Source organism: Xyrauchen texanus, chromosome 26 (genome assembly GCF_025860055.1).
Source record: "Xyrauchen texanus isolate HMW12.3.18 chromosome 26, RBS_HiC_50CHRs, whole genome shotgun sequence".
Lineage (NCBI taxonomy): Eukaryota > Metazoa > Chordata > Actinopteri > Cypriniformes > Catostomidae > Xyrauchen > Xyrauchen texanus.
This window is the reverse complement of record NC_068301.1, coordinates 11,088,596-11,116,191: the sequence shown is the minus strand read 5'-3', so window position 1 is coordinate 11,116,191 and position 27,596 is coordinate 11,088,596. Positions and strand designations below refer to the sequence as shown.

At 36.8% G+C, this 27,596-nt stretch overlaps 1 protein-coding gene across 4 annotated transcripts in view; it reads right to left on the bottom strand.

The window, feature by feature from the left end:
• Positions 1–4,642: 4,642 nt before the first annotated feature.
• Positions 4,643–27,596, bottom strand: part of LOC127620316 (zinc finger protein 516-like) — a 65,841-nt gene continuing 42,887 nt past the window's right edge. For 2 of the 4 annotated variants that reach the window (XM_052093507.1, XM_052093506.1), the window contains exons 3-5: positions 23,693–24,940; positions 15,540–15,644; positions 5,386–8,322 (exon numbers count right to left, since the gene is read on the bottom strand). In XM_052093507.1, the coding sequence (XP_051949467.1) occupies positions 8,141–8,322; positions 15,540–15,644; positions 23,693–24,940 (1,535 nt within the window). In that variant the 3' untranslated portion in view covers positions 5,386–8,140. Of the gene's footprint in view, positions 8,323–9,538; positions 9,603–15,539; positions 15,645–23,692; positions 24,941–27,596 lie in introns of all 4 variants that reach the window. The other 2 variants (XM_052093509.1, XM_052093508.1) reach the window with 2 other exon arrangements.

Here is a 27,596-nt window from a genome sequence, read left to right as displayed (position 1 = left end):
GGTCAAGATGAACAAATGATACATGAGTCTGCTGGGCAGACAAGAAAAGCTGTAGAATTAGCTGTTTTGACTAATCCTTCGTTAGTCTCTTTAGTTGAACACTGTACGGTTTGTTAAGCAAGTCTGACTGATATCCGGGGCCCCGTATTACAGGATTTACTTTAAACGCTTCCTTAAAATGTTCTGTTTCTCTTTGGTATTTTTTCTTTTGTCAAAAAATAGAATATACTGGTACTCTTGCTGTATGCTACTTCTGAAGGATTTCTGCCAAAAGCAGAGCATTAGTTTAAGCTGTAGAATCCAGCTACATGCATCAACTGTTAAGTATCAGTAAAAAAAAAAAAAAAGAAAATTAATGGGAAGGGGGTTGTATGAAATGTCTTTAACTTTAATGCTAATCACTTTTTGCCTATTAAGCACAAATTAGTGAAGGCGATGTTAAATGTCACTGGATGTCCTGGGAACCATTTGCACTTTTGAGAGTGGAGACCTACTGAATAGCTTCTGATTAGCATACTTTAGATATGGTTTAATTTTCTCCTCTGCTGATATGAGTCACGAATCACTGGGAGCTATAAAGCTTTGACCATGATGCTAAAAGACAAAAGCTGCTGGCTGTCTAAAAATATACCAGACAGGTTAATATATAAGATTGGGGTTGTTCTGTAAAGTATACTGTATGTGCCTGACTCAAGTTTAAGTTTGTTAGGCAAAATAAAGTGGTTATATATGGACCACTATATATCCACTAAATCAGTTTATCCAGATTCCCAGAGGAACATTTGCACTTGTATTATTTTGATGGAAAAATTAAACATAATATTGAGGAAACATTTTGGGCTACCTTACAAAAAAGTACTATGGGATGTATCAGAGGATATATGTCCCAAAACATGGTACTTCCATGGTACAGGTCCAAAACATGTTATTTCTATGGTATCATGTCCAAATACATCATACTACCATTGGAGGCTACTTTTGTGTTTGAGCATTTTACAACTGAGGGTTATAAAACTAATTTTAAAAGTTGAACACAGCAAATTAGATTTCTTTAAGTTAAAACGTATTAGTATTGGTAATTTAACCCACTTATCTTATATTTGGAAAACTTCAATCCATCCACAACTGTATTATCGAGAGTCTTCCCAAACAAAACTTCATTTTCTTGGCATCCGGCCTCATTTGACAACGACGATGCAAGGCGAACAGAAGTCTTTGTCTGCATCCCTGATGACTGGCGTTCGCTCTCTCAGCTGTTTGGTTGTAAATAATCGTTGATATGCATAAACAGCTCTCTCCATTCATTACTGTCAGCATAGTGAGGGGCCTGCAGGCAGAGGTCGTCCGCCAGGGGTCCGCTCTCCGCACTCAACCCCGTGGTACCCGTCACTCCAACCTGCTCCGCCGGTGCCCTAAACCCTCCATTAGCAAGGCTCCGGGTCGTGACCTCGCTGTGGCATTTGCAATTCCAGATCGTTTGATTAGCAGCATATTTACATATTTCCTGCCGCAGACACTGTTGGGGTGTCGAAAACACTTGAAGTGTTGTAATTTTCCCTGGCCTTTTTGTCGCGTGGCGATCAGGGCCCGCACACACAAACATGCACACACATTTTTCTCTTCCACTCACCTCTGACGACAGTGACAGCAGCCTTCGCTTTCCTGCGACAACTCTACAGTTCTGCTCTGACCCCTCAGAGAAATGCCTAGTGAAGTGGATCACAATCCCATCTGAATGCCCCAAAGACGGGTGGTGTCCCGCCCTTTCAATGTAGTCTGATTAAAAGCACTGAGGTTTTTTTTATGCATTAATCAGACTTAACCTCTGATTGGTCTGCATTCTGAAACTTAGAGAGGACTTTAACTGTACCAGTCAAATCAATTTTATCCAGCAGCAGCAGTATAATATCTTTAGAGTAGCCTATAACTCAGGAAAAGTGATTGATTTCAAGACATCATTAAATGGTTTAACAAGCAGTTTCCTTTCCTGTGTTTGATGAAACAGAAAGTTTGGGCAGGATATACCTGGTTTAAAATAGCTAGTAGGCTTTGTGTTATATCACAGCCATGAATCATGCTTTGCTAATTGTTCTTCCAAATAAGAGAAAAGTGGTATTTGGGTGTATTTACTGTATAATGTTTAATTTCAACCGACTGCAATTTTAATAAGCTTGTTTAAAAGAATAAAGAATACACTGATGTGGGCCTGAAAGTCCAAAATTAAATCACTGAAATTATAAAAAGAAATTGAACTAGTGTCATTTCTATATATTCCCAGCACTGTACATCAACATGTTTGACAAAAATAAATGCTAAGTTATCAGATTCATTTTTTATTATAAATAAATACAAATTTCCCATACAGACCCAAGTGTTTAGTATTACATTCTCTCACTAACATAATCATTTGTGGTAAATATTTCGTTTTAACACTACTAGTGGAGTTTTCTGTGTTTCTTCTGATTTATTGTCATCCCTGTTAAGATGTGACACTATGACCATTAATTCAAGATATATGTCCTAAAAGGACATCACTAGGGTTGCCACCTGTCTAGGAATTTGCTGGATAGTCCCGTTTTTATTTTTTAATTTTGTCATTTTTTTGCCAACTGCCCAGGAAAAATTTTATTCCAGGAATTGCAATGTTTTTCCAATGTATTCACACATATGAACCCTTATTTTGAGGCACACTATACAAGGGAGAGAGTTAAACACATTCTTATATGAATTATAAGAAAGTCTGATTCATTTTAGTGAACTGGTTTGTTCAAGAGTGGCATAGTGGCTCAGTGGATTGCACTGCTGCCTCACAAGAAGGTCCCTGGATCGAGTCCTGGCTCACCCAGGGCCTTTCTGTGTGCAGATTGCATGTTCTCCCTGTGTTTGTATGGGTTTCCTCCAGGTACTCCTCACAGTCCAAAAAAAATGAACTGGAAATTCTACTATGCCCATATGTGAGATCTGAAATAGAGAGTGAAATCTGTGTGTGTTCGTCCTGTGATGTACTGGCCACCTGTCCAGGGGGGTTCCCAACCTTCTGCCTGAGACAGCTAGGATAGGCTAGGTCACTAGCTGTGACCCTGCATAGGACAAGTGGCTTTAGAAGATGGAAGGATGGTTTGTTCAAATGAATGAGATTTTTCTCTTTTGTGTGTGCAATTCTTTAAACTTCAGTCTATTTACTATAATGTTTTAATGTTCTGAAAAACATGTCCTTCCTTTTACTTTACAATCTCTTAGGTTCATAATGCTGTTCTCATTAAATTGTTAAATTGTTCAGCACTTAAGAAAAAGAAGATGAAGAGATTTCTGCATTTCAGTTTCATAACAAATTTCCATCAAATTGAATTTTGTGATCATTAAAGATTACTCAATTCAATTTGATGGAAATTTGTTATGAAATTGAAATGCATAAATCTTGAAATGCTTACTGTAAATCTTAATAATATTTTTTGAGTAAATGTTTATGTACATTAATTTGATTTACTTTGGATTAAATGTATGATTTTTTTTTTTTTACTTTATACATAACATTACATATTTACACATTTTAAAACATTTAAATGTTCAGTGTGAACCATTACACAAGAGAAGAACTGCTTAGGGACAAAATGTGTTAAACAAGTACATACAAAAAAATAAAATAATGAAAATTATATATATATATATATATATATATATACAGTATCATATTTTTTTTTACATATTTCATATTCATAACAAAGTTCCATCAAATTGAATTGACTAATCTTTTACATAATAATAATAATTATTATTATTATAATTATAATAATTATAATAAACATAATATTTTAATTTTATTATAATTTTGTTAAAAATTGCACAATTCATTTTGATGGAACTTTGTTATGAAATTTAAATAAGTATCTTAAAAATAGGCTAAAACATTTATTTTGGGTGTATTGATGTTATTGTTTGATTTAATTATATGCTATGTATGCATTCATTTCTATATCAAACATGAGGTTGCCTAAACAATCATAAATAATATGTTTTATTTCTTGTATGATGACCAGCAATATGTTTTTCAGTCATTAAACATGTGTCCAGGTCATTTTAAGGTTTATTTATGTTTTTCTTTATTTTGTGATGTTCGTAATTTGTGGTCAAGTATAACTTGCCCACTCTGTTAAGGGTAGACATAGGGGAAATTAATTTAATCTTAAAACTTCAAAATATTTACCAGAGATAAAATCATCACTGCAAGTTTCCAAATATGTTAGCTAGATATCATGGTGGTCGTCGTGTTAGGAAAACCTGATTGGGAAAATTTTCCCAAAGTAAATTATGTTTTTTTTTACCTAGAACACAACCTCCAATAAGCTTTATATTATGTCACTACTGAAGTGAAATGCCTCCATACATTTCCCTAAGCTTCACTGTGTACAAACAAGAATAACACCCCTCAGAGGTTCATTTTTGATACAAGTTCTATTGTGCAGCTAATAGATCAGACAGATTTCTGCAGTTGGTTAGCAATATAATCCCAAGTCATTTGTCACAGCACAGAACAGCAGCAGTAGCTATGCATCCACAAGAGGAGATCAATGCAATTAGCAGCCATTTTAATGCAATGGAATTCAATGCTAATGTAAGTGAACACACATGACAAAGAGAGGTCAGAAAGAATGAGGCAGAAAACGAGATATGTCTGTTAAAGTAAATACAATTTAAAGCATATTTAAATTTTGGCTAGTGTGAATAATGTGTGTGTTAGATATTAAACATCTAAAAAAAAAAATGTAAATGGCTGTTAGAAGCTTAGTTTAAATTAAATATATGGGCATGTGAGATATACGTAACATTAAGATTTTAGCTTAAAATTTACATAAACGTATATGTGGTGTGGTGTCTCTTCATTTGCAGTATCTTGAATGACGTGTGTGAACAACAGAATACACAAACATGTATATCAACATGAACACCATTCAGACCAGAGTCAGGGGTAAACTTTAATTTAGGCGCTTCAAAACTTCAACAATGGACAATGTACGTGAGATGGAGATGATGAACAATTTGACAGTTTTGAGTACATCATTTTTGAGCATTGAGCTCTGAAACAAAATATATATGTGGAGGGAAAAAACTCTTTTAACCACACAAAATAAATTCCATACATTAATTGACTAGTTCTACTCAAACCACAAAATTAATAGTGTTACATAAAGAAAAGAAAAAACAATGCAATTGCAAATTAATTCATAACACAATCTTCTTAGGTCTTCTGCTCTAGTATACTTAGGGGGTTTCATTTAGTATAAAGCTATTAGGGGAAAAAAAACTATTCACTTTTCTTGTGTCCTAGGACACATTTTTAAAGGTTTCCAAGATTCACTGTTAGTAAATTTCTATTAAGAAGTCACATTGCATTCAGCATAACTTGCAAGTCACATTGCAGGAACATTTAGTCCGTATAGAGCTACCAAGGGTTAAGTGCCTTTCGCAAGGGCAACGGTGATAGAACTGTGTATCTTCATATCTCTCAGTTCCTGCTCCCCCCTTAGAACCTGCAACATGTATCAGGTCAGTTCAATTCAGTTTGCCTGCTGTACATCAACACAGATTCACACTGGAGGTTCTTTTATATGAGAACCAATTTCATAATGTAGGATCAGATTTCTTGGCTTTGTTTCCAGCACATTGATTTAGGCAATAGAAATGCTCTAGATTAATGTTAATTTTTGACTTGAACATATATGAATGTATTTAAATGTACACAGATGTGCATAACTATATCTGTAAATAATCTTAATTACCATATACAACATCCATAGAAATATATGGCTAAGAATGTATTTGATTTACGTAATCAAGCTCTAAAAATATGGCATTCTAAAGCTTTATAAGTAACATTATAAAACACACTATCCTCCAATCTAGATTTACACAAATTACTAGTCTCTCTATGACGTAATAATTTAAACGATTATACAGACAACATGCAATTCTGCACGTTAAGATTCAAACAGATCCTTCATCAAAAACGTGAGCATTGTAACATGGCTTTAAGACCTTATGCGCCATTAAATTAACTTATTTTGGGATACAATAATTCAGAATCTACTAATTGAGGCAAACATGTTAAATCGAAAAAACAAGAAAAAAAAACGAAAACTTAAGCCACATAAAAACATTTAATGCAGAGACACATAATATTGCTGATGTTGTTGGACCAAACAGATGACCTTAATGCAAAATATAGCACGTGTCTTCACTTCAAACTGAAACAATGTCACTTATGTAACAGAACATGACGATACTCAATGCAAGTGGAAACCCACATGTAACATTACATCTGCGCTTACATAAATACTTAAAATTACAGATACAAAATGCTTGAGACATTTTTTGATAGTGCCAAGTGTTTGTCTAACCTGTGACAAAACACAGTCCTCTATATGTATTTAGCAAACTCAAATCTAAGTGCATGTCACACTGCATGTCTCATTGTGCAGTTACGCACTGGTTGGGAAAGAATGCAGGCTTTGGAATTGTTTAACTGAAGTCCTGAGAAGTAAAATGTGGAAAACAATCACACACACACACACACACACACTCACAAACTACACACACTGCACACTAAGGCTACTTCATTAAAGGAATAGCTCACCCAAAAATGAAAATTCTGTCAAAATTTACTCACCTCATGTTGTTCCAAACCCATATATCTTTCATTTTGTGGCACACAAAAGGAGGAATTTGAGGAAGATGTCCCATTTGCTGATTTCAGTACAAATGACAGCTGTAGTGACTCACTTCAAAGCTTAATAATTGGCCCAAAAGTATCATAATAGTCCACGTGTCGTGTGTCAAGGCACTAATATACATATTGTGAAAGCCAAGAAAGAACCTGTGTGACGTAAAAGTTTAGAAGTTTGTTGCGGTGGTTGAAACACCATGCCAGAGCAAACTTTCAGCTGTTAAACATATCAGCTGTTAAACACCTTCTTACTGCAATTGGTCTGCCTAATCGGTGGGTGTAAATACAATGACAGATGGTAACCATTACATATTTTGCACAAAGTAGCATGTTAGCATTAGTGCCATGAATGCAGAATGTAAACATGACAAATAACACTATATCTACAGCCCATATATACTTTTAAATCATCGTTGAGTGGTTAAATCAGTTTCTTTTACTGATATAATGTGCATTGTGTTCATTAAATGAGGCATGTTATAATTAATAACACATTAAAGTCACATTTTATGGTCACATTTGTTAATGTTTTACATGTAGTCTGTTGACAGGACAGCATGCGTGTCTTATTTAAATACTCCTTTAAACACCGGCAGCAGCGGTGTGGGTGATGTCCAAGATTTCTGAAGGCATATATTAGGTTTAGCTGAGAAACAAGCAGAAATCGAAGTTATTTTACCTTGAAAATCTTGACTTCTGCCGTAGATCAACTTTGCACACTCTGTGAGTTAAAAGTGAAAGTAATAACAGTGCTTTTACTACAGAGTTTTACTAATTTTATGAGACTTTTGTGTCAATTTCTTAGGCTTTAAATTGAGTCACTTTCAACTGACACTGTATTGAAATCAGGTACATCCTTTTGTGTTCTGCAGAAGACAGACAGGTTTGTAACAGCATATGTAAATTATGACAGAATTTTCAATATTCATTCAGGGTATTCGGAGGCAGCATTTTAAGTTTAGGGGATCAGCAGAAGACCTTGGGTTTGAGAAAGCAGGTGTCTATCAAATCAGCTCTGACCTTGTGTTGCTGAGGCTTTAGCCCTCAAGTATTTCCTAAATCCTCAATTAGGGAGGTGTAAACATGTTGCATGCATGTTTGTTGATGGAGTTTAGTCTGTTCAGCGTCATTTGTGCTCCTCTCTGAATCATCTAGAATTTCGTGTCGGATTAAAATATAAAAGGATACACAGAAATGTCCAACTAACTGAAAACACAAATGAACAAATCCAGAGCCAAAGTCTTTTAATTCCTTAGGGCATTCCTTGAAGGTCTAACCTGAACACACATGTTTCTTGGAGCACATCTGAATGTATTCAGCATCATACTGTTAGAGACATTTCTTGATGGATCTAAGGGAACCTTTGATGACCCAAACAGTAGTTTTCAACCTTTAGTTTAGCTGTTTGGGAATGATTGCTCAATGAGACGGTCCTTGGCTGGTGGGGTCCATGGGTTCATTGGCAGGGGCTTGGCGGAGTCTCCTATGATGGTACTGCGCGTTGTCAAAGGCTAGACGGTGCACAGTCTGGACATGGGTCTTCAGGTTGCCTTTCTGTGAGGCGCTGTAAGGACAATATCGGCACTGAAAGGGTCGCTCACCTGAAACCGACACAGACACAAACAACATGAGGTCAATGTCTTGGCCCAAAGGTGAGATGGGTGAGCTGAGGTTCAAACCAGAAAGGAGAAAGGTGACATGGTGGTGATGTTGGTGGGCTGACTTTGAAAATGCTGCTTTCCTTTCATAGGAAACAACAGAGGCAGGTTGGGAAGGAGGGGAGGGGCCGAGACATGATTGATGGGCTGATGACATGCCATATGGAGATAGTTGACTGTTCCCCCCGAGGGGACATCTCTTTTGTTTCGTGTTTCTGTCAGCTGTTCATACAAACATGCAAACTCACAGACACAGGGATCTCTGCCTGCCTTCCCTTGAGCAATAAGACGTCACACAGACAGTAGATGTAGAAAATCTGGGCACATCAAGTTTGCGGGGAGTGGCGAACTTGACAACCACACACAGACCTTGTGTTTCCTCCTGCCCATGTCTGTTTGGGCCTCAACAGTGGAATAATTGTCAGAGCCCCAGTTTCACTGTTTAATTAGACTGATGTACAACTTTGTCCTCGCACAATTGCATAAAAATATCCCCCGTCACCTGAGCGAAACAAATGAGTCTGCCATTCAATTTCTCCGTATTATTATTTTTGAAAAATGAATGAATTATCCACTAGGAAATAATTGTCATTCCGAGAGGCTGAAAAAGGGGTATTATCATAAATCATGCCTTGTAAAAAAACGAAGACAGACACAATTAATCAGGACTATCTGAAGCCAAGTTTCCGCCTGATAAGGTCTGCGGCACAGTAACAGCTCATATGCAATGGCACCCTGGATCCCAAGAGGAGAACAAAGTGAAACCCCAATCCAAAACAGAACCCGCCAAATTACATTAAAGGTTATTGTCAGAGCATCACAAAGACTGCAGCACAAATTTAATTTGACCTTTCCACTCTGCCTGCTTTTGCCATTTGTAATGTGCAATACATGCAAAGGGGGTAATTCATTAAGCTCGGGCCTCCCCACTGGAGCAAAGTGCATATCTGATTGTTAAGGTAGGATTCAATCCATTGATCCTAGTGTATGGAGCAAGGCGTTTCTAGAACTTTCTGTGGCGCTTACGTGGTCACGCCAATGGCAGGTAGAAACTGCACATCACAGAATGAAGAAATGTAGAAATGATGGACAGGAGAAAAAAAGTGAGAGAACAACACAATATACACAAAAAAGCAACCGAACTAAAAGTAAAACATACTTGTTTGGGGGCTTCTGCAGAGGTTGGACTCCAGTTCCCATGAGTCCATTGGACTCAAACATCACTGTGGGAGCAAGGTGGTCGGTTAAAAAGAAATCAAATTTAAAATTGAATTTTTTAAACTTGATTGTTACCCTGCAATAAAAAAAATCAAACCTAATGAAACCAAAAAAGTCCATATGAAATCAAAATGGCCCCCCATTTACTTCCTTAATATACGTTGTTGGTTTTATTGGGAATTGTTCAGTGATGAATGTTATTCTAAAGAGAAAAACTTTACTTTTGCCTAAAAAATTACTTTTCTTTTCAGCTGATGACACCAAGCCTCTTATTTTTTTAACCCCTCCACCAGCTATACAGAGACCACTTTTTACAATCTAATCTATAGAGCGCAACACTGCCCGCCCACTTTTTCAGCTGCCTTGGTTTCGGAAGCATTTTTATCATAAATTACTTACATAGGGATTTCACATACTTCATTGTAAGCCATGAACCCTACCAACCAAGTCAGGAATGACAACTTTACAAATGTTGACTTGAAGCAAAAGGGAAAATCAGGCAAAAAGACAAAGTTACAAGACAGTCTTTCATGAGGGAATGAACTACTATCCCATGAAGCACTGCGAATGACGTAATCACCAAAAAAAAAATAGAGCTGACAAAGTTAATGTGCTAACGCATGTGATTAATTAAAAATGTTTAACGTGTTCATTTTTCTCGATTGTGATTAACACATTTACCTTTAATAAAGCATAGGGCAGAACCATTGTGTTGTGATCACAAACTGAGGCACACACCACAAACACACACAAAACAGCAATTCCTTGTCAATGATCAAGTGATGGACCTCTTAATGCTATTTGTTGTACAAGACAAGCCCAGATGGGAATTGTGATAGAAATCAAGTACTTTGCAGCCTCTGTAAGGTGCAACTGAGTTACCACAGAAGCACGTCAAGTCTTAACGATCATGAAAATGAAGAATGAGACGTTGTTTACAAGTGCTTTTCATGTTGAGATCAAAGTGGCACTTGATGCTGGCATTGACACCTGATGCAAATCCTGATTGCGGCCTCACAAAGGCTGATTAATATTGTGGATGATGAGAGTTTAAGAGATTTAATGCACATTGCAATGATTATGCAACCTATGGGGAGACAAGTTCTTTCAATTAGTCAACCTCCCACTTTGTGTTTGCAAACATTTTAATGTAAATATGTTTATTATTTTAGTGCATTTCTACCTTTACTGTGGAAGGCTTTAATTGGAAAATGTTAATAAAGCATTGTTGTTACATATTGTATTGTTATCTTTCCAAAGAAGGAAATAAATGCAATTTATTATCTATTTTAGATAATAAATATAATAATAATTATAATAATTATAATTATAATAATTATAATTTATTATATATTAGAAATCACGATTTACTATGGAAAATTATGCAATTCATTGCAATAAAAAAAAATTATCAAATGACAGCACTAAAAAACATAACTAAAAATACAACTATTGATATAATATAGAAACAAAATATTCATGTGTAGTGTAGTTCTTCACAAGGAATTCTGCTATTAAATACTATTCTTATATAATTTCTAAATGAGTTTGAAATAACATAAACTGATGGCTTTAACTTAAGAATATACCAGGAATTAACAATTGTGAAGCTCAAGGTTGGTCTGTCTTTTAGGTTTATTAGTTATCATTTAAATTAATTCGTAGACGGAAAAAAAAAATATGGAAATTTTACTTCCGGAACAAAACTGTTGCACCCTATTTCCGATGGATAAAAACAAGTACCGCTCTAAATTTTTATTTCATTTTCTCAGAAATATGTCACAATACGGAAGTAAAATGGCTTGCAAGTGGTGCTTCATGTTGACTTAAATTATTTTTCTGCTTTTCCAGGTTGCCTTCATGGCAAATATTCAGCCTTCTCAAAGCAGAAATTAATTTTAAAAGTGCTAAGGTGCAGTTCAGGATCCATCCGCTCATGCAGCATTAGCTTTTAAGGCCTTGAATTAGCATCACCAGTTAGCATTGCCGTGGCAGACAGTGAACTGAAACTACCAATTTAAAGTGACACTCAGAGTTAGTGTGCATACTAATGTAGGCCGGGGGCCCCTGCCCTGCTTCATTTGGAAGCTCATGCTGAAGAGAGCAATCACTGATGACGTTGATTGTAAGTCTATGTGTAGAGAGAGAGCTCTCTCTGAGAAAAGTAGCATTTGGCCTCTGTCACTGGGGATCAGTCTGGCTAGCATACACAACCATCACACACTAGTCAAAAAAACCTCAATCCTCTTATGAACACAGAGGCTAAGTGCAAATAAGTGAAGAAAACCTTATTAATTTGGACTTTGAGAGAAGGATATGACCTCTTTATATTGCACATAACAAAACCTACAACAGTGCATTCTAAAGGCGTGCAATGATTAAAAAAGGATTTATAACTGTATTATCAATATTATCAATTTGCAGAAAAGTAAATTGATATGTACAGTATAACAGTGGCATTATGAACCATTATAAGCCCCCAGTTTCTTTGATAAATGAATGATTTTATCGTAAAAGAAAATTCAAAACAAAAAGATACTTATTCAGAAGCTTGTTCTTTTTGGTATTTTTAGAGAATTACATATCAGTCCACTGCAAAAGAATTCTGAAATATTTCAAGGAATTTAAGCTACTGTATCACCACTTTCGTCAATCATCCTGAATTTGACATATACTGTATAAAAATGTACAATGAGGGCCTGGGTAGCTCAGCGAGCACTGACGCTGACTACCGCACCTGGACTCGCGAGTTCGAATCCAGGGTGTGCTCCAGCCAGGTCTCCTAAGCAACCAAATTGGCCCGGTGGCAAGGGAGGGTCGAGTCACATGGGGTAACCTCCTCATGGTCACGATTAGTGGTACTCGCTCTCAATGGGGCACGTGCTAAGTTTTGGGTGGATCGCAGAGAGTAGCATGAGCATCCACATGCTGTGAGTCTCTGCGGTGTCATGCACAATGAGCCATGTGATAAGATGCTTGGATTGACGGAGGAAACTGAGACTTGTCCTCCGCCACCCGGATTGAGATAGGTAACTGCACCACCACAAGGACCTAATAAGTAGTGCGAATTTGGCATTCCAAATTGGGAGAAAAGGGGATTAAAATAAACAATTTTACAATGACATATAAAGAGGACAGTCGTATAGAAATGTGGATTTGGGTAATGGTGACCTGCATGTAATATAACACACCCTGAATGGTTAAAAATGTCATTTAAAGATTGGTCCATTGTCGTGGATGTCATGCATCAGAGGCTTAATATTAAAAATAATGCACACAAAAATATTGCACAAATATTTTTTTAGCATATGGAAGTTGGTTGTTGAATGTGAATGATGGATCTGTGATGATATGAAAAAGGATTTTGATTGAGGTAAGTGTGTGTGTGTGTGTGTGTGTGTGTGTGTGTGTGTGTGTGTGTGTGTGTGTGTGTGTGTGTGTGTGTGTGTGTGTGTGTGTGTGAGAAGACAAGGGCAAATTGTCATTTTCTCAGTGAGCATTTGATGCTCATCACACTGGACTGGTGACTGCTCAGCTTATTAGCATGCACAATTACAGCTCCATAAGTGACATCTGATTAATAATGTATACAATTTTCACAGGTCAGAGTCACACGCAAATATGTTTGCGGGGGAAAAAAGAAAGACTCTCTTCCAAGGACAGAGAGATCACTCGTTATACACACACACACACACACACACACACACACACACACACACACACACACACACACATATAGACGCATGCACATTAAAATATATATATATACATGTATGTGAAATATTTATGCGTATATATAAATCATTAAGCTGTGTCTTCTTTTACAACATGACTATATAAATGTTTTATTGTTATTTAAAATTACATTAAAAATAGATATGATAAATTTGAACTAGATTTGCATTTCCAGAAGGAAATACCAGAAAAAACTAATATGTTTTAGATAGGCTACAGGTTTGTTGTCTGTACATGAGAATCATCCCATTATACTTTGTCTTGTCATTGTGAAGACAGCTATAATTGGCTAAATACTGTATATGCCTATATAAAACAAGACCAGTCTCAGTTCAGTAGAAAATTAAAGGTTCTTTAAGCTATTGTTATTGTTGACCCACAGAGAATGTCCCTATTCCCTAAAAGATGTCATTGACTTAGATGTAATTTTTTCTTTATATATATATATATATATACAGTATATATACAGTATATATACAGTATATATATATTAGCTTTATAAATTGAGAAGGTCTTCTAACTGAGAAGGTCAACTTAGGACCATTGCTGTGTTCCCCATCTCCCCTTCCTTGTGTGTAGAACCCTATGTACCCTATTGTCTTGTATTTTTGTATTGCCATAAAAGTAATTGCCCTATTGATCTGTATTTGTAATTGCAGAAGTGTTATACTAAAGAGGAATACTTTTCAGGATTATATGATAATCCTAGGAGTTAATTGGGAGTAATTTACATGTAAAATGTTATACATAAAATGATGTTTATTTATGGGTTTAACAGCATTAGCATTGACCACATTATTAATTAAACACGATTTATCTATGCCTATACTGAATTATGAAACCAAAATTAAAGAGCTTATGACAAATACTATAACTGTCCATCCATACATGATGGAGGGCATTCATTTTTCGAGAAAATCAAACACAAACTGCACATTCCCACAATCACTTCTGCTGGGCACACGATATAAAATATATGAAGCAGAGTTGGGAATAAACTATACTTTGAAGAAATACACCGATCAGACACAACATTAAAACCACCTGCCAAGTATTGTGTAGATCCCCATCGTGCCACCGAAACAGCGCCAACCCGCATCTCAATGCTTCTCACCACAATTGTAAGAATGGTTATCTAACTTATCAAAGACTTTGTCTGTTTGAAGCAGTCTGGCCATTCTCTGTTGACCTCTCTCATCAACAAGGCATTTCCATCCACAGATCTGCCACTCACTGGATGTTTTTTTGTTTTTGGCACCATTCATAAATTCTAGAGACTGTTGTGTGTGAAACTCAAACCAGCCCGTCTGGCACCAACAATCATGCCACGGTCCAAATCACTGTGATCACATTTTTTCCCCATTCTGATGGTTGATGTGAACATTAACTGACTCCTAACCAATATCTGCATAATGTTATGCACTACACTGCTGCCACACAATTGGCTGATTAGATAATTGCATGGATGATTGATGGTGCCAGATTTGCTTATTTGAGTATTTCTGTAACTGTTGATCTCCTGGGATTTTCATGCACAACAGTCTCTAGAGTTTACTCAGAATGGTGCCAAAAACAAAAAACATCCAGTGAGTGGCAGTTCTGCAGATGGAAATGCCTTGTTGATGAGAGAGGTCAACAGAAAATGGCCAGACTGGTTAGAACTAATAAAGGCTACAGTAACTCAGATAACCGTTCTGTACAATTGTGGTGAGAAGAATAGCAGCTCAGAATGGCGGCATGAGGGGTATTTACACAATATTAGGCAAGTGGTTTTAATGTTGTGGCTGATCAGTGTAAATGCAAGCCTCAAGGAAGCATTTTAGATATATAGGCCTATATATGGATTGTTAGATAGATACGCATTTTCAAAAGAAAAAATTACTTCTATTTTAACTCATTTATGTTATTTATTAAGTTTAATTTCACCCATTCAATTATAGTGTGATTTTTCAATACTTATTTCATATCACTTATCAAACTGTAGTCATAGCAGGTTGCCTGAAAGAACACACAACATTTGGATGTCTTACACACAATTTACACCTGGTAGGGAGCTGGTGTAAATTTTAATCATACCAACCAATATTTTTATAATATGAAAATTTCATTCGAGTGAAACAAACGATTCAAACAAAAAAGTGTTCTGCTCGTATTTCATAAATGAGGCAAAATGAGTGTATGTATGTTTTTAAGTGTGTGTATCTCACCTGTATGTGATCTCATGTGTGTGCGGTAATGGCTAGGCTGGCTGAAGGTCTTCCTACAGACAGGACACAGAAACTCCCCTTGCTGAGACCCTGACCTCACCATCCCTACATGTCACACAAAAACACAGAAGGAGAGAAAACAAAAATCTAATTTAAAGGGATAATTCACCCCAAAATGAAAATACTGTAATTATTTACTCACCCAACCCATATGACTTACTTTTTTCCACGGAACACAAGGTAGAAAGACAGTCATACGGGTTTGGACCAATATGAGGGTCAGTAAATGACAACTGAATTTTCATTGTTCAGGTGAAATAACCCTTAAAGAGGAAAATCATGTACCACAATTCACATGTATGAGAAAAAGAAGGTACCAGATAAAGAGAGATAGAGTGAAGCAAAAAGAAGGGCAAGCATCGTTATCATGTTTTATGTGTCATTATGGAAGTCTTTCTTCAGGGCTTGGAAGGGGAGCTGTCACGCCGCATCATGCGAGCATCTCTGACAGTCTGACATGAACATAGGTCCATGTGACCACATATATTACTGTGAATTAAAAGCCTTGCCCTATGATGTGCCCTCATCTGCACTACCATGTCACATGCCAGGTGTGCTGCTTTCTCCCTTCCTCTCTCTCTCCTCTTCTAGTTGCTCTTTTCCTGCCCGTCGCTCTGGCTATGTCAGCCCTCGTCTGTACGAGGGGAATCGCTCAGACACATGTGTGTCGGAGAAGGACTCGCTGAAGGAACAGGAACGGAAGTGGAACCTGAAGCAACCAGCTTCTCGTTTCCCCCAGGACACTTTAAGAGAGAACGCACAAAGTGTGAGTTGAAATACTGTCCCCTTGGCTCCTGTCCGTCACCTGGCACCTGCTCCATCCCCACAGGATGAGCTTTGTTGTTGCAATGAGTGTGACTGAGAGTGTTGGTGGCAGCAGTATGTAAGGCTACATTTAGTAAACATGAGTCGGTGAGTTATTACCATGCAAGAGAGATGCAACGGTGGACAGCACAAACAAGAGGAGAGCCTAATATTGGAAAGGTCACTTTATTGTTTGTGACTCAAAGGGCTAGAGAGAGCACTGATGATATCAGGCCAGACAGCTGACAGAGAATTCTACTGTCTTTTTCATAGAATTACACTGAAGCCAGCCAAGTGGGCCACCGCCTTGCAAAATGTCCTCAAATGAAGTGGAACAGGGGAAAAAGTGAATATTTTTAATTCCTCACGGTTTTGCAAACCAGCTGGTGGCTTAAAGGGATAGTCCTCTCAAATTGAAAATTCTGTCATCATCTATCACTCTCGTGTTGTTCCAGTCTAAACCGTAAGACTATTTTCTTTTTCAGTGTAACACAAAAGAGGTGTAGGACAGAATGAAAGCCTCAGTTACCATTCACTTTCATGACAGTGAAAACATCTCCACAGTGTTGGGGGAGCTATTTTGAAACTGCACCTTCCCAAGCTACAAGTTATTCATAGCTTTAAGCTACTCGTTAGGAAAAAGTAGATAGCTACACTACAAGCTACAAACCCCAAAAATAGCTTCAAGTTCTATAAGGATGAAAATTAACAATCAATAAACGATCAATAAATTCTATAAAGTTATATAGTTTAGTTCAAATAAATATTCAAAAAAGAAAATCAGGTCAGTTAGGATCACTACTTTAAGTGAATGTGAAATGTCAGAATAATAGTAGAGAGAATTATTTATTTCAGCTTTTATTCCTTTCATCACATTTCCAGGGGGTCAGAAGTTTACATACACTTTGTTAGTATTTGGTAGCATAGCCTTTAAATTGATTAATTGGGTCAAACATTTTGGCCCATTCTTCCAGACAGAACTGGTGTAATGGAGTCAGGTTTGTTGGCCTCGTTGCTTGCACACCCTTTTTCATCCAAACATAACAATGGTCGTTATGGCCAAACAGTAACATTTTTGTTTCACTAGACCAGAGGACATTTCTCCAAAAAGTAAGATATTTGTCCCCATGTGCTCTTGCAAGCTGTAGTCTGGCTCTTTTTTATAGAAGTTTTGGAGCAGTGGCTTCTTCCTTGCTGAGCAGCCTTTCGGGTTATGTCGCTAAAGGATTGTTTTACTGTAGATATAGATACTTGTCTACCTGTTTCCTTCACAAGGTCCTTTGCTGTTGTTCTAGGATTGATTTGCATTTTTCGCAACAAACTACATTCATCTCTAGGAGACAGAATGCATCTCCTTCCTGAGCGATGTGATGGCTGCATTGTCCCATGGTGTTTATACTTGCGTACTTGTTTGTACAGGTGAAAATGTTACCTTCAGGTGTTTGGAAATTGCTCACAAGGATGGACCAGACTTGTGGAGGTCCACAATGTTTTCTCAGGTCTTGGCTGATTTATTTTGATTTTCCCTTGATGTCAAGCAAAGAGTCACTGAGTTTGAAGGTATGACTTAAAATACATCCACAGGTACACCTCCAATTCAGTACACCTCCTATCAGAAGCTAATTGGCTAATTGTCTAAAGGCTTGACATCATTTTCTGGAAGTTTCCAAGCTGCTTAAAGGCACAGTTAACTACGTATATGTAAATTTCTGATCCACTGGAATTTTGATATAGTCAATTAAAAGTGAAACAATCTGTCAGTAAACAATTGTTGGAAAAATTACTTGTGTCATGCACATAGATTTCCTAAACAACAAAGTTATAGTTTGCTAATATTAAATATGTGGAGTGTTTTTTTGTGAGTTTTAATGACTTCAACCTCAGTGTATATATATATATATATATATATATATATATATATATATATAGTTGCAGTCACAATTATTCATTCAGCTTCTGCTCATGAGAAATGTGTAAAGTTTCTAATAGAGAGGTGTCCAAAGCCTGAAAATGCTTATCTGAAACTTTTTTGATGTTATTAAGGGTACAGGATGTTCCACAAATGATTGACTTTGGAGGTTGAATATTTTTGACATGACATTTGTGTAGAGAATGTTATTTTTCATTTTAAAATTTGGGTAAACTGAACTCTTTGTTCTCAAAATCACTCAATGTGAACTTTGACTGTTTACTGAGTTTTTAGTTGATGTGTTTTAATTCACATCACCAGAACATATTAATGGACAGGGGGGTTGAATATGTTTGATTGTAACGTATATATAGTTCAGATTATATTATCATCTTAAACGTTGTTGTATTTTCTATATTTAAAAGATAATTATTGCTTTTGTGCCACAAAAATACAGTATTATGTTGCACTAAAACAAGTATATCTCATTTAGGGTGAAAACATTAAACTGAACATAAACATTTATACTAAATACAACAAATTAAACTAAGAAACTGCACTATTTTATATAACTAGTTTGAAAACATAATGATAACATTTATCTTAAAATTTCGATCTTTCAATCCAGTCTACCATGTTTGGATGCATTTGAATGGGAGAAAATGGAGTGTGTAGTGTAGTGTGACTACCCCATTATCACTGCGTTTTGTGACACTACACCACTTCTCATTTAAAAATGGAGCTTGTTACATTTTAAGCTACATTGTTGTGAAAATAGTAGAGCTAATGTCATGCTACTGAAAAATGTAGTTAAATTAGTAGCATCGCTAATTTAATAAGTTACTCCCCAACACTGAATCTCTATTTGTGTTCTAAAAAGAAAGAGAAAGTCATACGGGTTGAAAACAATATGAGCGTGAGTAACTGATGACAGAATTTTCCCTTTTGAATTAACTATCCCTCTAATGTGACTCCTCTTGCTCTTTCGTTCATTCATTCGTTAAGTTCACTACTTTGCATATTTGTGGAGTTGAGGCGCTCTAACCCCTCGGAGACCGGCTGGCATGCCGTTACGAGCATGATGTTTAAAGCTATGCCTCTCAGCGATAGCTGTCTGAAATGTTTTTACACACCTTCGTAGGTTTGCCTACATGATGATGAAGAGATTACTCAATAGTTCCATTAACCTTTGCATATGCACACGCTGGCATGACAGTATGTGTGTGTGTGTGTGTGTGTGTGTGTGTGTGTGTGTGTGTGTGTGTGTGTGTGGTGTGCCACTTTAGTCTTTACCAGTCTCATTTGTCATTTTAGCTCAGAAGTAAAATAAAGGCGCTAATGTGCCTTCCCTGAACATTTCAGTTAGTCTGACATGACAATCATTTTTCAGCATGTCAATCTTTACCTGTTTGGGGACATTACATTATTATTATTATTATTTTAATTGGCCATTGTCAGTTTTTTAATGTATACTTAATAAATGTGTCCAATTGAGTTCCCTAATTTCACTCACCCTCATCCTGTATGCATTTCTTTCCTCTGAGGATCACAAAAGGAGATGTTAGGAGGATTAGTCACCATTCACATTCATTGTATGGAAGAAAAAAATGCAATGAAAGTGAATAGTGACAAAAGACTTCTGTCTAAGATTTTCTTTTGTGTTCCACTGAAGAAAAAAAGTCATGCAAGTTTGAAACAACATAATGGTGATTAAAAAATCAAATAATTGTAATTTTTGTGTGAACCATCCCTTTAAGTTTGTTGTGTTTATTGTTATAATGTCTTATTCTGCCATTTTAAAAAAGGTCCCTCTAAACAATATATTTTTATTCTTAAGGGACTGGTTTAATAATAATATGTTTGAAAATAAAATAGAAACCACAGTAATAATTATTTAGGTCCGTTTGCATAAGACAAACATTTTATTAATATTAAAAGTGACTAAACATTTTTAAAATTGTATGATGAGCTTCCTGCTCAATATATGGGTGTCATTGCATTAAGCCCTACTTCAATTTTGACGCGAACACTCAGCGTCTGCATCCAGTCGACACAAGCCTTGCAAAGTATACTCCAGATTACATTAGCCGTTGACGCATTCGCGCTATGACTGCTATGAGACACCAGACTTTCTCTTCAGGAGTTTAGACCCATAAATAGGGTGGCAAGATGTCCCGTTGTCCCGGGACAGTCCCGTATTAAAGCACTGTTTGTAGTGTCCTGACTTATTCTGAAAAAAATCAAGTTTTTGTCCCATATGTCCCCTCTCGTAAAAAATCGCCTATGCAGTTTTCTCAGTCTCGTGAGTATTCTAATCAAAGGTAGCCAAGGATACGGCTTGCAATACCAATAAAATCACACCGTGTTATTTGAAGTACATGATTGGATTAAACTATACAATCACAATCCACTATCAATAGACATCCCGTTAGTGAACTGATTGAAACTGCGTCTGCACACAGATGAAAATGCGTCTGGACAAATATCAAGGAAGTGTGTGTGTGTGTGTGTGTGTACATTTAATGAGGATCTTCAAAAAGAGTTTTTAAAGAGTACATTTCTAAAACAGGAGTCACAGACAGAGCCTAGTTAAGTGAGGTGTGAGATTTGTCGAGCTCACTTTTCCATCGCCCATGGAGGCTGCACCGACATTGTGCAGCATGTTCATACAACAAAACATGTGGATGCTGCTAAAAGTAAATGTGCCACACCAAGTGTTAGCGATTTTTTTGTGAAGCAAAGTACAGAACCTGACATGTCATATGCAACGTACTCGATTTTGTGCAGCTGAACTATCAGAAATTACTGCAGTATAGCAACATATTGGTCCAGATCTTGAAAGAATACTACACATTTTCAATGGTCTGCATGCATACTATCTATCTCAAGAAAAATGACTAAACTTTGGATTGGCTTTGCACTCAAGCAAACAGACACTTTTAACCGTGCACTGGAGGCCGTAGAGCAAGACCACATATCAGCCATAGAAGAGGCCTTGAACATTCATGACCTGAGAAATGTCTTGCAGGCCAGGCTGGAGGAATCATTCATACCTTCTGACGTTAAAAAGCAGTTGAATGCCCTGGTTGAAGCTGGTTACATGCGAGCGAATTATTTCTTTTGTGCAGTATGAAACTTTTAATCAGCATGAGTGGATAACCTCCAAAATTGGAGCCACTCATTGAAGAACACAGAAAAACTTGAGTGGGCCCTACTGAGAGACATCCCAGAGTGGAAAGACATTCAAATCAGCCTCGAACACTTCTACTCCAGAATCCCCACTCTCAGTTTGATTGGCGAAACCATGCTCTTTGATGAGTGGACTTGCGTGAAAAACGTTGTCACTCGTCACATCACTGAGTGGAACATGAACAAGATGGCCATGTCTTAGATATGGACAGATGTTTTTCATGAGCTGGAGTGCAAGACCATCAACTTCAGAGTCTTAGCCAAGGTCATGGTGTTTGTTTTATGCCTGCCTGGGACATCTGCATCTGTGGAGCGTGTGTTCTCATTAATGAACGCAGCATGGACGCAGGATAAATCTTGACTTAGTGTAACAGTCATGCAGGCAATGCTTTTCGTACATCTTAATTTTGGACTGGACTGCTCTGCATTTTATGATGAACTCTTGAAAGTGAGAAAAATTGCTGCCAACAAAAAGTACAAGGTGACAACCATTACAGATGCAGATGCACCCTCTCCACTTCGCATTGATCGTTAAGGATACATCAATTTCATTTTTGCTAGGAGGGGGCTGTCCCGTTTTCCACAAACAGGAATCTGGTCACCCTACTCATAAAGATATCTTTATATTCCTTCAGACTCGAGTTATTCAAATACAGGTCTCCTCACACACATACTCATGACTTGCACATCCACTTATGTTGTTTTTACTTTCATCTACTGATGTTACGCAGCAATTATATATTCTTCTAGAGCTTCTCTGTGACAGCAATGGCTCAAATGTAAGTGTTGCTACCTTGTGGACCCACTAATTAGTGCAAATAACTCCAGGCGTGTTCAAAGACGCCCGGTTAGAAAAATCTGACTGCACGCGTTCAGTGCTCGTGCACTCTGCTGATGACGATATTTGCGTCACGCATCCTGTACACCTATGGTTACTTTGCTATGACACCTGTGTGAACTGACTTCATACATCCATTACATATTACAGTTGGTTAGAAAGAATAAGTGAAAAGTGTAGTGTGTTCTTCATATCAAAAACTTAGCAAAAATTTGCAAAAAGTTAAATGTGTTCTAAACAAAAGCAAAAATAGTTTGCAGAAGCAAAAAAAAATTGGTTTGATATTTTGTATATAAAGCCATCACATTCAATAATTTTTATAGTGATTTTAGTGTCAAAATATAGTTGGGGCCAATTTAAATAATAATAAAAAACAAATATCCCTCTAATCTGCATTGCAAATAAGCGCCAGCTAGGGGTAACGTGGTACAAATATTAATGTGAATATAAAAGTCTTTCACATAGCACTTAAATGAACTAATCAAACAAGAAATGAAAGGTATGTGACTACATAATTTATTTGTTGCCCTAGTACCACAATTCTAAAAAATGTCAAAATAAAATTAAAATAGATTTCTGTATGACATCAAATGCAAACATATTTTTTATGCACTGATCAATGCAGCTGCAAGCCCCAAGTAGAAAAACTTTATATCTGCTCATACCTTAGGCATATTTCTACCAAATTAGCTATTTTTTACATGTCTGTGAATAATCCAATGTTATATCTAAGATATGACTTATGCAGTCCAACAGAAAAGCATGCTAAATAAATCATATGAAAAATATGTTATCAAGTATTGCTGATAAAATGTTTATATAATTGCAAAGGGGAGAATCTCAGATTTCTAATGACACCTAGAGTGAGCATGTAGTCCACTCAGAGGCCGAGATATTCAATGAAACAATGGGGGTGGTGCACAAACTGAAAATTAGACTTAATGTCTATGGACGAGCAAATCTGTGAGTGCTAAAATGCATTATTGCACAACCAACATTTCAGATCTGCATTTTGGATGGAAGGTGATGGAGGAAAAAATATATTTTCTAGTACTTGCTGCCATATAGTGGAATAAAATAATACTTTGCTGTTCATCATAATATTGTAAACATCTACAATATTTTTTATTGTTTACTAGAGCCTTTTTTATTTGTGTTGTGAAAAATAAAGACCAGTTTTTTGCAATTATTCCACAGTTTGTGTGAATGGTGAGGTTTTTAATTTGAGGGTGAAAAATTGTCAAAAAATTTTAACAGTTTAAGGGGTTAAACATTTGCTTGCTTGGAATAAAATAAACAGTAAAAATAGGCACCCTATTCTGGGTATGATTGACAAAGATGACCATCTGTTACCTGCTTGCTCTGCCATGGCGTTGCTAAAGCCCCAGTGGTGGTAAAGCGCAGCTAGGTCCTGAGGGCTGCAGTTTTTCAAGAAACTCATGATGTCAGTCACAGCTTCTGGACTGTCAGATGACAACTGCCTCTTGGACTGAGAGTGAGATGATGGTCCACTCAAACCAAGTCTGCTCCAAGGGTCGTACCCTGCCAAGGACTGTGTATCCTGAGCTTGAGAATCAGATCTCCCAGGGGTTTGAGGAGCGTGGGGTTTGAAGCTTCTCTGATCACTGAGGTTGTGTTTGCTAGAGAGCATAAAATGAAGTCCTTCTTGAGGTAGCAGACTACTCTCCATCACTCTGCTCCCTGTTTTTGGGTTTCCAGTCTTCTGTGGACTTGCATAAATGGGTCGAGTGGAACTGGTTTGATGGACGTCTAATTTGTTTTTGCTACCCACCAATCCATCTGTCCTGGATTTGTTGGTCTTCTGTTTGGACAAGTTAGACGACGTCCCTGGATCTGTGGCTGTGTGCCAGCTCTTGTTTTGTGAGGAACTGGACTCTGCACCACTTGTCAGAGATTTTGATTTCTTTGTACATCCAGGACTGGAATCAGGTGGAGTTGTTCGGGAGGTTCTCGTCTGCGGCAGAGAGGGGCAGTCCTTACCTTCTAAAAACGGAGGCGGACCAGTACGTCTCTTGAAATCAAGAAGTGATTTGGGCCTCTTGAGGCCATTTCTTGGGACCCACTTAGGCACCAGTGTAGTGCTGTCAACTTTGTGTGCAATTCGTTGGTGGATCCAGAGAACCTCTGGATAGAGTGTTGCATAGGAGCAATAAGGGCATTGGTGCTTCACCAAATTGTTCAAAATTGCAGATGAAACCCCTTCCTTCTCATTATCCACGTCCATGGTGAGGTTAAGCAGATTAGCATCCACTTTATCAGCGGAGCTACTATCTTTCAGCCCCTTGCTCTTTCCAGCCTCACTCTTGGAAGCAAATGAAGAAGCATCACTAAGTGCTGCCCTCTCTAGGTGAGTTGAGGTGGTGTAGGGCAAGTAGGGCTGCTGCAGCAGGGCATTTCTCAGCCTGGGGAAACCTGTGTTGTTGGTTTGGTGAGTTTGGCTTTGGCTGAGTGAGCTGGTTAAGGCATCACTCCTCTGGCCCAAATCTCTGATCACCAAACGATGGGTTTGGATGTGGGCAGTGATGGCTGTGGGCTCTGAGGTGCAAAAGTCACAGTGGTCACAGGTGTATGGCTTTTTATCTGTGGAGAAAACAATGGATGAATATTTATTATTACAAAACAACAACATAATGTCTCCGAATGTTTTGAATAAACAAGAAACCATTTGCAACCCCTTTTATTTCCATATTGTGACATATTTCAACAAAAAAGTATATTCGAGAAGAAGAAAATTTGCACTCAATTTATTTTTATTTTTGCTCCTTGTTGAAATTATGTAAATAAAAGAATATCATGTAACAATTTTAATTGTGTGTAATCAAATTTAAATTTGTAAAAGGGAAAGTCACTTATTACATTTGCATTGGGACAAAAATGTGCCATAACTAGATGTACATACATGTGTCCGGATCACAGCATAAAAATGCAAATTAACGTTTAATAGTTATTTTATATTGTGGTATTTGCCCTGGTGGTATGTGTTATGTGGGGTTAGCTTAGAGTGCATCTTTCTTCGTAAAAATGCAGCTACCAAGTTTCAACGCCATTGAGGTTTGTGCGTTGGATTTTAAGGATCCTGCATGCCTGACTGAAATTCTCATCTCAAAGCTGCAAGATGTCATCTCTTATTTATGAGACTATGAGCTTGTTACACTTGCAATAACAATTGTATAGAAAAGGCCAAAAAATTGTACAAATTAAATTTCCTCAACATACCGGTAATTAAAATAATATTATCATTTTAATTTGACATTTTATATAGTTAATATGACAAAAATGAAAATGTTTATTCAACAAAACTTTATCAACTCTAATTCTAAACAAATAATTTTTTGTTGAAAAATCTTTAAATGCATGGATAGGTTTTCTCGAAGTTAACTGAATGAGTGTGGAACTTAATTTTATCCATCATGGATCATGAAAGAAATATTTCTACAAGATCAGGAATGTGTATAAGATACATAGGGTTAATGTTGATGTCATGTTGACGCTATTACATGGAATTCAGGGACAGAAATTCATCTAAACCAATTTTAGAGTTTCACCACAAGATGGCACCACATCACCAAGGACTTTGAAACAAGGTGTGAGATTTATTTTAGAAATTCAGTATAGACTGAAGTTTGTACATGGTTTCATGGAGATATTTGTGAATGTCAATATGTCAAAAACCAAAATCAATTAAATTCTCTCCCTTTATATTCTATCCAATAGGAATGTTAAAATTTTAGGTTTTGCTAAAGCCTAGGGGTGGGTGATATGAGGGGCGTAGCACCAAATTTTGGGCCCTGGGTTCAAACCATCTTGCTGGGCCCCTGTACCAAATATGTATGTATAGAAAACTGACTTCTAAGGGGCCCCCCCTGCCTCGGGCCCTGGGTACTCGGTACCCTTTACCCCCCCAGTCCGACGCCCCTGGATATGACCAACATTGTATATCATGATATGTATAATTTTTCTGGAAAATCAATAAAAATGGTTTGTATATGAAATAATCATATTGTAAGGTTTATTGTTGAATATACAGTCAGTGAACTTTATAAAACGTTACAAATTAAAACTACTTCCTCTTTTATAATGTTCTTTTTACACTGAAATATATTATTTTGTGGTGAAGTAAATATAGCAGAAAAGTACTTCCTACATTTGAATTCAATTTAAACATGTACAAATTAATTTTTTCCTTTAAATAAAAATAAATACATTTGACTTTACATAGCTGGTGTTCACAGCATGCACTGGACTTAAGTAATTAATGAGTTTGCATGGTTTCACTGTTTACAAGTTTATTTACACTGCTAATGTTAATTTTGTTGTTATGTTTGTTAGCATTGTTTTGTGAAGTCTGAAGTTAATTTTCGACTCATAATTACCATAAATAAAACATTTGTTGATTGTTGAAGTTTAGAAGTCTGTATTCGCAGCTATGTTTCTTGATCTTCTCTGTGGAAAGCTTCCGTATGTTATGTGCTACATGACATTGGTACAAGGAAATTCAGTATGTGAAATGTTCAAGTAGAATATTCATTTAAATTTTACTAAGATTATTTAAGGACCACATACATCAGATTTGTTAGTAAAAGTTGCTGTACAACTAAAATAAACTCTAATAGGCTCTCAATTATTTAAGTAATCTCTATAGAGAATATATCTGAAGGCAAACATGGTACAGTTATTTCCTAATATCTAACATCACCTGAAGAGAATTTCAGTAAGGGGTTAAAGTATTATTATATGGGTTTAAAAACTCTATATTTCAGTGCATGTCACTGTTTTGTAGCTGTTAGAATGTTGGGCTGTCTAGCCTTTTGAAAATCTCTATAGGTTTACATTTAATATCGTCACCACAATATATATCGTCATATCGCTCTGTTCATTTTCTATCATTCACCATAAATAATCACCATTCACTTTCATTCAGTCTTTTTTCCATACAGTGAAAGTAAATGGTGACTGAGGCTAACATTCTGCCTAACCTAATATACTAACATTCTGCCTCTCCCTTTGTGTTTCATGGAAGAAAGAAAAGCATACTGGTTTTGAACAAAATGAGGGTGAATAAATAATGACATATTTTTCATTTTGGGGTGAACTACCACTTTAAAAGTGGTAGCACAATTGGTAACACACGGTTTGTTTAATAACCGTACAGTAGCCACATGACGGAGCAACAGAGAAGGCCTGGGAACTTTGTCTGGTACTACCTCCTCTCATCTGTCAGCAAGATGTTTGTTTA